Raw genomic sequence first — 12,283 nt, 5'->3', positions numbered from 1 at the left:
TCACATCTTAAGTGCTTGACTTAATATTCCCGTTGAGTTTAATTATTTTGACAATGGCTTTTCACTCACATTATTATGAAAAATTTTGGTTCTGCATTTTGTTTTCCTTGTTGGCCATAGCTATATCTGCTGATCAGCTAGCTTCAGATTTCTATGGCACAACATGCCCCAAAGCCCTCTCCACCATTAAATCTGCAGTGGTCAGTGCAGTTGCCAAAGAACACCGCATGGGCGCGTCCTTACTCCGTCTTCATTTCCATGACTGCTTTGTTAATGCACGCTCTTTCTTCTCTCTTCTCCAATATCATTTCTCACATCACTGACTCATGCATTCATATCCACTCACCTTAATTGCATGAGCAAGCATGTATATGTATATAAATATATATGCATTCATTTCCGTGTGTTGTAAAGTAAGTGTTGATAGTACTCCTCTTTTCAAATTCAACCTCTAGATAGTTTCTAAGTTATTGAACTTAAATGATCATAGAAAATTTGAAATCATGCAAAAATAGTTGGATCCAATAGCTAGTATACATGCATTATTCAATGCGTTACACATTATATTTTGCTAGCATGCATGAAATTGTACCTTGGTTGACTATATGTTAAAGATGAAATTAAATTTGCAGGGATGTGATGCATCGGTTCTATTAGATGACACTTCGAGTTTCACGGGAGAGAAGACAGCTGGTGCAAATGTGAACTCCCTGAGGGGTTTTGAAGTAATTGACGACATCAAAACTCAGGTGGAGTCTGCTTGTCCTGGAATTGTTTCTTGTGCAGATATTGTTGCTGTTGCTGCTCGTGATTCTGTTGTAGCAGTAAGTCTAGATTGACATCAATCTGTCAAAATTTCTTGATAAAATTAAGGTACCTAAAATTAATTGGCGCAAATTGGCTGATTGACATGTTCTGTGATCTTCTTCATTATATTTCACAGTTGGGAGGTCCATCATGGAGTGTTGGATTAGGCAGAAGAGACTCAACTACTGCAAGCAAAGATGGTGCCACAAGTGATATCCCATCCCCTCTAATGGATCTCAGCGACCTCATCTCTGCTTTTTCAAATAAAGGCTTCACCACCCAAGAGATGGTAGTCCTCTCAGGTAAACATAATAAAAATCGATTAAACCCTTGTTGGGCTTGAAAGTGTGGGCCCAAAATGTACCCATAGATTGAGTAGGATGGATTTGGTTGAAGTGTGGTCTGACCCAAAATGCATTAAGACAATCTAACATTAGTATCAAACCCATTCATGTGGGACTTAATTATATATGTTATTTTGACACTCCCCTCATGTTCAACTTAATTATTTGATCTTGTTGGACTTGTAGTGTTGAAGTTTGTACTCAAACGGAACCTCAAAAGTCATGTTTGAACTTGTGCTCTGTTATATACAAACTTGAGTCTCATATGCCCAATGTGATATTTTTTTTCTCTGGATCAAGTGGCTATTTTGACTCTGATACCAATAATTGGACTTCGAAGGTGGGTTTCAGAATCAAAATAATGTACCTAGATTGAGGATAGTATCAGGTTTTGTTAGAGTGTGGTCTGATCCAAAATGCTTAAACAATATGGACTTATAAAAGTCTAACTTATATACTATAGTATCAAACCTACTTATCTTATTTTGACAACCCTCATGATTAAAATTATGTCAACATAATCACATATGATTTAACCTAGAGTTATCTAAACACTTCTTTTGTTGTCTTTTCATGAAACTTGTATCTATAGGAGCTCACACAACAGGGCAAGCCAGGTGCCAGATGTTCCGAGGCAGGATTTATAACGAGACCAACATTGATTCAGACTTTGCAACATCAGTGAAGTCAAATTGCACAAGCACTGGGGGTGACAGCAACCTCTCCCCACTTGATGTTACCACCAAAGTGTTATTTGACAATTCTTATTTCAAGAATCTTGTAAACAAGAAAGGACTCCTGCATTCTGATCAGCAGCTCTTTAGCGGCGGTTCAACTGACTCACAGGTCACTACCTATAGCACAAGCTCTTCCACTTTCAGTGCAGACTTTGCAAGTGCCATGGTGAAAATGGGAAACCTCAGTCCTTTAACTGGGAAAAATGGTCAGATTCGTACCAATTGCCGCAAAGTCAACTAAAATTGGCACAAGTAGTATGATGAGCAAAAAATGCACATCAATATTTCATGTATTATGCTTTTTCCTAGTATGTGTCTAGTCATAATGTTCTAAGAATCTGAAATGTGGCAGTACTTAAGGTGTTCTTTTAGTTCTTCATTATGAATTTATCAATTGTAATGTGTGGTAGTCAGTCATGGATTGAGTGTTGATTGAAAAATAATGGTAATTAATTACTCATTCCTATGAATGAGGATATTTTCCCTTTGATGGAATATATAAAAGTTAGTATTTGAAGTTGTTTAATAATTGGCCCTCAGCATCACATTCTGTTTTCCACTATTTCAGAGTAGGAATGAACAGCGTCTTGGTTATTTTGCTGCAGCATATATATTCTTAAGATTCCTTTTGATTTGATCAGTTCTGTGCGGTGGCAAGGTTATCAACTATGAATTTTATGCGATCTAGTTAAACCAGCATGGAAAAGTTATGGATCTAAGAGTAGCTAATTTAATTGCATCAATTCTTTTAAACATTTGAAGATGCAGCAAAACTTGTTAGCATGTTTTGTGGACCTGCTTATTTTTAGCTTTGATAATTTTTGGATAAGGAAACAGACTATTACAACAGAGAAATAGTTTGGTCTTGATTTTGAATGTGGACTGCTGGCTATAGACAAGTAAATGGACAATAGACTTGACACTCAATATAGATGTGAAGTGAAAATAAGGAGCAATTCTTCTATAATAAAACTTAATATTCATACACAATGGCTCAGAAGCCTAAAGAAAAATAGACTGAACACTTTGAATTCTAGAATTGAAACATGCTTCATATTTTTTGAATGAACGATCAACACATACATGCTCCCATTTGTATCGGCTAAGAAGGAGAACAAGTTTATTGTATAGAACTACAAAGACTTGGGTAGATGGTCGACCACACCTAACCATTTGCACCTTAGTTAAGTGATGTTCGCTTAGTGTTCTGCATCATTCACTCCTGGTTGGAAAAGACTAGTCACTTATTGTCGCGTTAAAATAAAACACGTTTGTTACGAGTAAGTATATCTTATCACGTAAGTAATATAGGATTGTAAGTCCCACTTATTGAACTCAATTAAGGGACTATGTGGACTAACAACCTTTAGGTTGTGTTAAGTTGTGAGTATGCAAATAAAGCATTTATTGGAGATAAGATTAAGTATTAAAGAGCTCAGAATCGCAATGATATTGAATCATCCCCTGCTACAATGTGTTATCCTAATTATTTATTATGCCAACCATAGCTCACTCTTAATTTGTTGCTAAGCGCCCTACCAGTTTGCACTAACTTGCAAGCAAATATCATTGTAAGATGATAAGTGAAAATAGGCAAATGAAGTTGCATAAAGGTGTCCTAAAGGTATTTCATTACCTAATCGTAGGAAGTTGAAAACATACAACAACAAAATTCGAAAAACTCGTGTTAGGAGCGAGTTATCGTTAATTCCCCTATACTCATTCTCTCTTATTGATTGTATAAATTATCTCTCTGATTAAGAGCCAATTAATTACTATTGATATGGTTAATTACTCTAAATATAATGGTTTGCATACCAGCTTAGGGGTTTTTGGGTTGTTTAGTTCGTGGGTGGCTTGGTGAGGATTTTGGGAGGTTGTGTATTTGAAAGCTCTCTTAGGGATTTTAGTACTCTTTTTTCTTCACTTGATTTTCTCCTTAATGGGTTTTTCCTTGTAAGGTTTTAATGAGACCCTTTCTCAAAGGTGGCTTTCATAGGGGATTTGCTTGTTCTATTTCTCATATAATCTTCTTATTCAATAAAATTATCTTTTGTTCTAAAAAAAATAGAATTAAGCGAAGAAAAAAAATCACAAATATGAAACTGAATTAAGAACTTAACATATATAATAATGGGGTTTAAAATTGCTATGATAACTTTAATTATAACACATTAGCACAGACGAGAAGAGTTAATACATGGTCATAGTCTTTTATTTTAATTAGCACGATTGTGGCTTAGAACGCACCACCGTGTCTCTTCGTTGGCATATCTGGATCCACGTTCGTCATCCATTTAATCTCATTATTCCTGTTTTTTATCTGTTGAGATTTGGCTCATTATATTTTGGGCTAAAATCTTTAGTTTATTAGGATTTGATTTAATGTGGATTGTAAAAAGATTTAAGGGATTGTTAGAATTTATTAGGATTTTATTGTAAAATAGAGATCAATAGAATCCATTATAAATAAAATAACAATGTAACCCTAAAAGTTGTACTTGGTACCACATGCTTCATGCCACAAGTAATACAAAGGAGCTATAGCTACTCTATAGCCGTAGAGGTAGGCAATTTGGCCGAACTGCGTGACCAAAGATGTTGTGTGCTTTATCTGTGATTTCTCGCTCCACTACTCCGTGCGAAGAGAGGTGTTTGAATCCCCTACAAGTGGTATCAGAGCCGATGGTTCGTGAGACCATGGTAACGGCTGGACAACTTCCATATGAACGCACTGTCGCGGGTGCGTGTCAAAGTATTCTGCTTTGAATGCAGTACAAGGTGTTGAACACCAGGATCGATCTCACGAGGACTCGGTGAAGTATTAATTGATAATAGAGTAAAACAAAGCAATTAAAAAGGGGGTTTGGTTGATTTGATTGTAAAGTAAGCAAACAGAAATTAAAAGAGATTTAATCATATAAGAGAAAGTGTTAGTCATCGGATTATAACATTCAAGTGCAACAAACCTTCATTGGTTTCAAAAGATTAATTCTTCCTTATCAATTCCCTAATTCGTGAGAACTAATTAACTAAGCGAAAATTAATTCACAGTTTCCTAAACTAAGCGATCAAGAAACAGTTACGAACTAACATGAACTAAGCGAACACGCATCAACTCTTATTTCTAAAACTACGGAATTAAGCAAACCCTAGATCAGAAATAGAGATGTAGAGAATTAATAAGAACAAATTCGCATTAAGAATAGAACCTCAAGTTTGCAAACACAAGAATATTAAAAATCCTAAGACTAACTATGGAGTTTAGCAACTCATAATAGAAAATAGAGAGAGAGAAAGGAGGAGGAGGAGGTTATGGTGAGATGAGGTGGTGTGGTTAAGAGGTTGTTTCTAACAAAAGCCTAAACCTCACTTATTTATACTAATAAATAAACTTGTTCATCAAGTAACAATCTTTGTTATCTAAATCTTTTCTAAATCTTCACAAAATCAGGTCTGCGAATGCCTGATTGTTCAGCAGTTGTACTTGGTACCACATGCTTCATGCCACAAGTAATACAAAGGAGATATAGCTACTTTATAGCCGCAGAGGTAGACAATTTGGCCAAACTGCGTGATCAAATATGTTGTGTGCTTTATCTGTGATTTCTCGCTCTACTACTTCGTGCAAGAGAGGTGTTTGAATCCCCTACAAGTGGTATCAGAGCTGATGGTTCGTGAGACCATGGTAACTGCTGGACAACTTCCGTAGAGGGGCCGATGGTTAGTAACCATGGTAACGACCGGGTAACTTCTGCGGAGGGGCCGATGGTTAGTAACCATAGTGACAGCTGATATCTTCTGCTGCGAAGGGAGGTCAACAAGGATTGCATAAGTCGTTGTGAGAGGAGAAACTGACGGATCTGAAAGACACGGAACAAGGTGAAAATCTGTCTACTCTCAAGAGGCGATGGCCACGCCGGGGAAGGAGAAGTGGATGGATGCCAAGGTGGAGGAGTGAAGCAATAGGGTGTTGAGCAAGGTGGAGTTCAATCCCAAAAATCAGAATCAAGAAACTAAAGCAGCAGATCTTCATAGGGGAGTTCGGAATTCGCCAAGGTGGAGATTGTTGAGATTTGGCTCATTATATTTTGGGCTAAAATATTTAGTTTATTAGGATTTGATTTAATGTGGATTGTAAAAGGTTTTAAGGGATTGTTATAGGATTTATTAGGATTTTATTGTAAAATAGAGATCAATAGAATCCACTATAAATAGGATAACAATGTAACACTAAAAGTTGTAATTGGTACCACATGCTTCATGCCACAAGTAATACAAAGGAGCTATAGCTACTCTATAGCCGTAGAGGTAGGCAATTTGGCCGAACTGTAAGATCAAGTTTTGATCTAGTAGTACAACTCTATGTTTTGATGATTACATGTTAACTATTGTGTATGAACAATTATGGTACTCTAACATTGTTTTCTGAGTGTTCTAATGACAGGCTATGACTCTGGTCTTATTTCACATAATTCAGAAGAACTTTGCTAAAAGAGTAACCTCCGCAACGCTTTCGCACTCACTATGTTCAATCTGAACAGTAGATTAAGCTTCAGAAGATCTGAAGATAGTAAAGCTCTGATATGGATTCAATTGAAGCTCTGAAGGATCAGAAGCTCTGAAGGTTCAGAAGCTCTGAAGGTCCAGAAGCTGAGTAGTGAATATTCTGAAGTCCAAGAGTAAGCTGGCTCTGAAGACCAAGTACTTCTCCTCTGAGTCCAAAAGCAGAAGGTACAAAGGTCAGAGGATCCAAGCTTCCCTCTAACTCTGATCACCAAGCTTCACAAGTTCCAATATGAAGCGTCGCTCTGATCAGAAGTCAACTAGGATAAAGGTCATGTCACTATCCAAAGTACAAAAGCAATTGTACCATTCCTGACAACCTTACCTAACTTATTCAGCCACAACAGAACCTGGAAAACCCAGATCTGCCCTCCAACGGTAGCATTCCATGCAAACTTCCAAACCTTATTCCTTGGAGTATACAAAGAGGCTAAAGATGAAAGATGCTGCTAGAAGAAGAAACTTTGTTAAAGCTCACGCGAAATTCAAATATTCTTTTAAGCAGTCTTTCTTCATATTGTACTTATTGTGTTTACTATTAGCTTTCTGAGAAGCATTTCTTTGTAAATCCAAACCTTCAAACAGTTGTTTGTTTTTCCATAAGGAGACCAACGTTGGTCGGATCCTTGAGAAGACTAAGAGAGTGAATCTTAGTGATAGCTAAGTCAGTGTATTGTTAGTCACTTTGCATGTTGCAAGTGCAGTTGTAACAAACTCTGATTAGTGGATTGCCTTCATTCTAAGAAGGAAGAAATCACCTTAACGGGTGGACTGAATTAGGTTGAGGGATTTATCAAGTGAACCAGGATAAAATCATTGTGTGCTTTCCTCAAACTCTTATCTTAGCACTTTTATCTTTGGTGTTCAAAGAGATTTGTTAAAATCTCAAGTGAGAAAGGTTTTAGATTGAAAACGCTATTCAAACCCCCCCCCCCTTTTTATCGTTTTTCATACCTTCACGAACTGCGTGACCAAAGATGTTGTGTGCTTTATCTGTGATTTCTCGCTCTACTACTCCGTGCGAAAAGAGTTGTTTGAATCCCCTACACTATCTTTTTCTCATTTTACCTGCATTATGCAAATACACATGAAAGAACATGAGTATTGTATAAGAAGTGCATCAATTAGGTGTAAAATACTAGTGAAATAAAAGCAATTATGATGCATCTTAGATGCGCATCAACTTTACCACACTTAAACTCTACTTGACCTCAAGCAGACTCTCTCTTAGACTATAAGAAAAAGATGTGCGTCACCATCCTACTAACAGATCAAGCTTGGAATATTTTCATCTGAAAGGGGTCATTAAAAGCATGCATAAAAGTTTTCAGTCTCCCCTCATCAGAGCATACAAGTCACTTGTATATATGAAGAATTCACTCAATTTGATAATACAAACACAATGCAATTGATATGTAGATCAATCAACTTTGTACCAAATGAAGAAGCAAAGTGTAAAGTTAGAGAGACTTCATAAGGTTGTAATGGGGTTTTGGATGCAATTTGCAAGGTAGGATATAGAAAAACAGGATAAGCACGAGGCTATAGAATTTTTCAAACTAGGTGATCATATGTTAAGCACAACAAGTGCAAACATTTTTATTAATTTACTAAGACTTTTTCTCTTCTTTTTCTTTTTCTTTTTTCATTTTGGTTAAAAGGAGGACCTAAGCCCGAAACAAAGAACTAAACTCGGATAACCCGAGGAAACGAGACTCCTGAAACATTAAAGAGGAGCAAGTTGGAACACCTAGGGGGGCTCTCCAATACATGAAGTCCTAACTCTATACTAGCTAGACAATCCGCAACTTTGTTAGCCTCCCTGCACACATGCACACTGATAACTCTTAGGCAAGTGTACCTATTCGTTAAGTAGTAATAAATTATCGAACTCAAGGATTGCAGTCGTCTAAATTAATTTAACCTATTAAATAACTAAAAAGACTAAGTCAAAAGGTTTTGGGGGTGAATAACTGTTGAAAAAGAACTTAATTAATTGCAAAGTAAAGTGAAAAGCAAGTACGTAGTATTGAAAACAATCAAAAGGGAAAGTACCTGGGGTAGGATTTCATCAATCTCACTTATGTTCTTAATAGACTAATTAACTCATGAATTTCCTAACTTACTTTTGATGTTTGCCTAAGTTTCTACGTGATAATCTCTTAACTACGCAGAACTTCCAGTTAAACCGCTAACACTAATCTCTTAGTTCTTAGACGAATTCAATTGGAAAATTAAAGTACTTAAATACTAGCTAACACAATTAGAAATTACCCTTATCTCTAAGGTGTAGGCATTCCTAATCAATTCATCACCGGATCCCTATTTTCTACCGATTTCTCAATCGCATACAAAAATGCAAAAGTAATCTTCATGCATAAAAAATTCATAGATAAAAGGTGAGAAATTCATAAATAAAAATAGGATTCATGAGTCTAAAAGTAAATCAAAACATAAGGTCAAGAGAATCAAACCGAACACCCCAAGTAACTACGGAGATTTAGTCAAACATGACTTCCATTATCAAATAAATTATTGAAATAAAAAGAGTTTTTAAAAAGCTCAAAGTGGTGCTAGGGTTTACTCGAAAAAACTACTGAATAAAAGTTGCTCTCCAATATCAATTTCACGTTCCATCCCCTTCTGTGTATTTTTTTTCAATATATAATCAATCAATGACGTAGCCTTCCTCACGTGGTGCCTCTGACTGGCAAAAGCGTCATCTAAAAGTGGTGCCACGTGTCAGCAACCAACTGGTCCAAGCTTTAAAAACGTATTCCCGTGCTCCGCGCACCACCAATCTTACGGTAGACCTTCGTCACGATTGTAGCACGTGGTAGAAAGAAAATATCAACCGTTGGATCTCCGCAGGTGCGTGGTAGATTCCAGCTAGATTAGCTCTATTATTCCTGATTTTAACATCAAATAAGATAAAAATTTCAAAATAAACCAATTAAATTCTAATCAATCTATAATTCAAAAAGTCCTAATTAAAGATAGATAAAAACTAACAAAATCTAGAAAATCAAAATAAAAACTCATAAAATCCTAAAATAATTAAAAATCCGAAAATTTTATAAAATTATCATAAAAACTAATTAAAACTCAGAAAATTAATTAAAAAAAAATAAAAGACCCATAAAAATACCCTTATATTCCCGGGTTATCACACACACCGGACCTCCCATGCATTCGCCATAGAAGCTCGAATCTGATTCACAAGGCCACTATACAGGTGTAGCTCATCACAACCATTATTAATGAGCTGGATAGCAACACTATAATCACTCTCAACAAGCACCCTCGGAAATACTCTGGTCCAAGCTTCTGTAAAGACTGTAAAGATGCCCCAGAGCTCCGCCCACAAGACATTGGAAGTGCCCAGGTTTCTTCTAAAACTGAAAAGCCACCTGCCATTGGAATCTCGCGCCACACCGCCACACGCCGCCAGCTTCAGGGGCCCTTTCACCGAGCCATCACAATTTCACTTGACCTAAGTTGGAGAGAGAGGAACCCAGCGAACTTGGGCAAGGCGAAACTCACTCCGGCCAAGCAAACAAGTTTGTTGCACTAATGCACGACACTGAGAGTGCTGCAATTGCAGGCACAAAGATGTGGTAAGAACATGATGAAGATCAAAATCCACCCCCTGGAAGACGAAATTCGCGCGCATGGTACAAATCACCCAAAGAAGCAAGCCAAAATCCAGAGCAACTCCTCGACCCATATTAGACAATGAGCCTTCCCGCAGGTGATCAAGAAGCCACGACCAAAAATCAGTGGCGAAGAAAGCAGGTTGAAGACGCGCGCAGACAAGCTCGTTCCATTGTGGATGAATGCAACGACAGTCAAGGAAAAGATGGAAGATCGTCTCAGGGTCTTCACCGCAGAGGGGATAAATTAGGTCGAATATCATTCCGGCTTGCCACCGCTGGAAATTTTCCCACGCCACTGGATGAGCTGCACAGTTGCCACTAGAAGAACCCCAAATAAAATCTCATTGTATTTTTTCTAACTTATTACAAACTTCCTTCGGGAGAAGGTTTGTTTGCATGCAATAAGTAGGAAGGGCTGCAATAACTCACTTTGTGTCGCAACCGGGTCGCGGCGGGACGACGCATAAAAGTTTTTAAATCAAAAGAGTCGTCACCAATTTATTAAGGGAAATTGGAACCCTTGAAATAAAGAGAAAATCTGGTCTGCGACAGAGTTCTCGGTTCGGGAGTCATTTACGTATGGGGAAGGTATTAGCACCCCACGACGTCCGTAAGAAACGGTTACTTCTGATTAATTGTGCAAAAACCGACAACTTAAAAAATGTTCATTTTACCCCAAAAAAAAGATTTAAATTTTGATATCCTATATATGATTTAATATTTACACTTGAAAGAAGATGATTATTTACATGGAACCCTAAGGTTTTCTATTTTTTTTAGTGTCTGTCAAGAATTAAATCCCGGCCTACGTATTCTCTGTGAGGAGACATAAAGGCTACGTAGTTCTAACATGATTTAAATTTGATTAAGAAAGGATTTTTTTTTTTAAAAGAGATATTGACCTTTTTTGTGATTTACGAAAAAGTTTTTTTTTTTGGGTTTTCTTTAGATTTTTCCATGTTTTTGGATTTTTAAATTTGTTATGATAATGAAAGCATATCTTTTTGATTTTGTATATTTAAAACTAGGCTTAATCCTCAAATTAGTCCCTGTCTTTGTTTCGCCGTCTGAACCAGGTCCCTGACCGGAAAAATTTGTGGCATCAATCCCTCTTGTTCAAAAATGTTTGGAGCCAGTCCTCGCCGGAGCTCCGAGCTCCGGCGAGGGATGAAGTGGCATGCTGACTGTTTAAATAAAGGTGACGTGGCACTTAAAAAATAAAAAAAATCAACATTTAATTAATATAAATTAAGTTGTTAAAATCCTAACCCTAACTTAATTCACTTAAACATATTTCCCCCCAATATTTTCCTAAAATTTCTTCTATTTCCAGAAAATCAAAACATCTTCCAACTATTTACAAATTAAAATCAAAGGAAATGGCAACACAGACACAAATCAACTAAACTCATTCTATCATCAACTAATTCCATTCATCATCACGGTGTTGCATACCATCATCAATTCCTTTCCTCTACAACCCATCTTCAATTCCTTTCACGGTGTTGCATACCACCATCCCATCAATTCCTTTCCTCTGCAACCGATCTAAATCAACAGAAGAAAATGCGCGAACAGAACCCATGGAGCCCTCAACCTCAACCCCACCATCATCATCATCACTTTTCTACCCTCTTCAAATCTTCATTGATTCTTTTCTGAGATACAAATTGTCTCCATCTTCTCATCTTCCTCACTCTCCCACCATACCCACCTACTCCCCACCACCACCCTTAACCCCAACTGAAACCCAAACCACCCATCCACTCCCCACCATCCACTCCCCACCGCCACCCTTAACCTCAAACCCCTCAGTCTGAGTTTATGAGAGAAAGAGAAGGAGAAGAGGGTGAGAGAGAGGATGGATCTGTGAACACCGTTTTCGCACCCTAGAACCCCAAATCCACCACCATCTGCAACCGATCGCAAGAAAGGCACCGCCATTTGCAAAGGATCTGGGTTCTTTTCGCGATTTGGGGTTGCTGGGTTTCGGAAGACAAGGAGAAAGATGAACGCGAGAAGAGAAGAGGAATGGGTGAGGAGAAGAGGAACAGAGAAGAGAAGAGAAGAGGAAGATGAACACGATTGAGGAATAGAGGGGAGAGGAAGAAGAAGATCAGCAGAGGAGAAGCTGTGATGAACCCTAATTTCAATTGATGGAATTGGGGTAATT

The 12,283-nt window shown here is 37.5% G+C and overlaps 1 protein-coding gene across 1 annotated transcript; it reads left to right on the top strand.

The window, feature by feature from the left end:
- Nucleotides 1-3: 3 nt before the first annotated feature.
- Nucleotides 4-2,401, top strand: LOC130726693 (cationic peroxidase 1-like). The gene is made up of 4 exons (XM_057577989.1): nt 4-275; nt 633-824; nt 944-1,109; nt 1,744-2,401. Exons 1-4 carry the CDS (start codon nt 54-56, stop codon nt 2,127-2,129), a joined length of 966 nt encoding a protein of 321 aa, XP_057433972.1. The 5' UTR covers nt 4-53; the 3' UTR covers nt 2,130-2,401.
- Nucleotides 2,402-12,283: the final 9,882 nt, after the last annotated feature.

Source organism: Lotus japonicus, chromosome 6 (genome assembly GCF_012489685.1).
Source record: "Lotus japonicus ecotype B-129 chromosome 6, LjGifu_v1.2".
NCBI lineage: Eukaryota > Viridiplantae > Streptophyta > Magnoliopsida > Fabales > Fabaceae > Lotus > Lotus japonicus.
The sequence above is the reverse complement of the archived record's forward strand: the minus strand, read 5'-3'. Positions and strand labels throughout refer to the sequence as shown.

Excerpts from the sequence above, each read along its gene's own strand:
- LOC130726693 (XM_057577989.1), top strand. The coding sequence starts at position 54 with ATGGCTTTTCACTCACATTATTATGAAAAATTTTGGTTCTGCATTTTG. Across the intron at positions 825-943 it reads CTCGTGATTCTGTTGTAGCA|TTGGGAGGTCCATCATGGAG; the intron begins GTAAGTCTAGAT and ends TATATTTCACAG. Across the intron at positions 1,110-1,743 it reads AGAGATGGTAGTCCTCTCAG|GAGCTCACACAACAGGGCAA; the intron begins GTAAACATAATA and ends TTGTATCTATAG.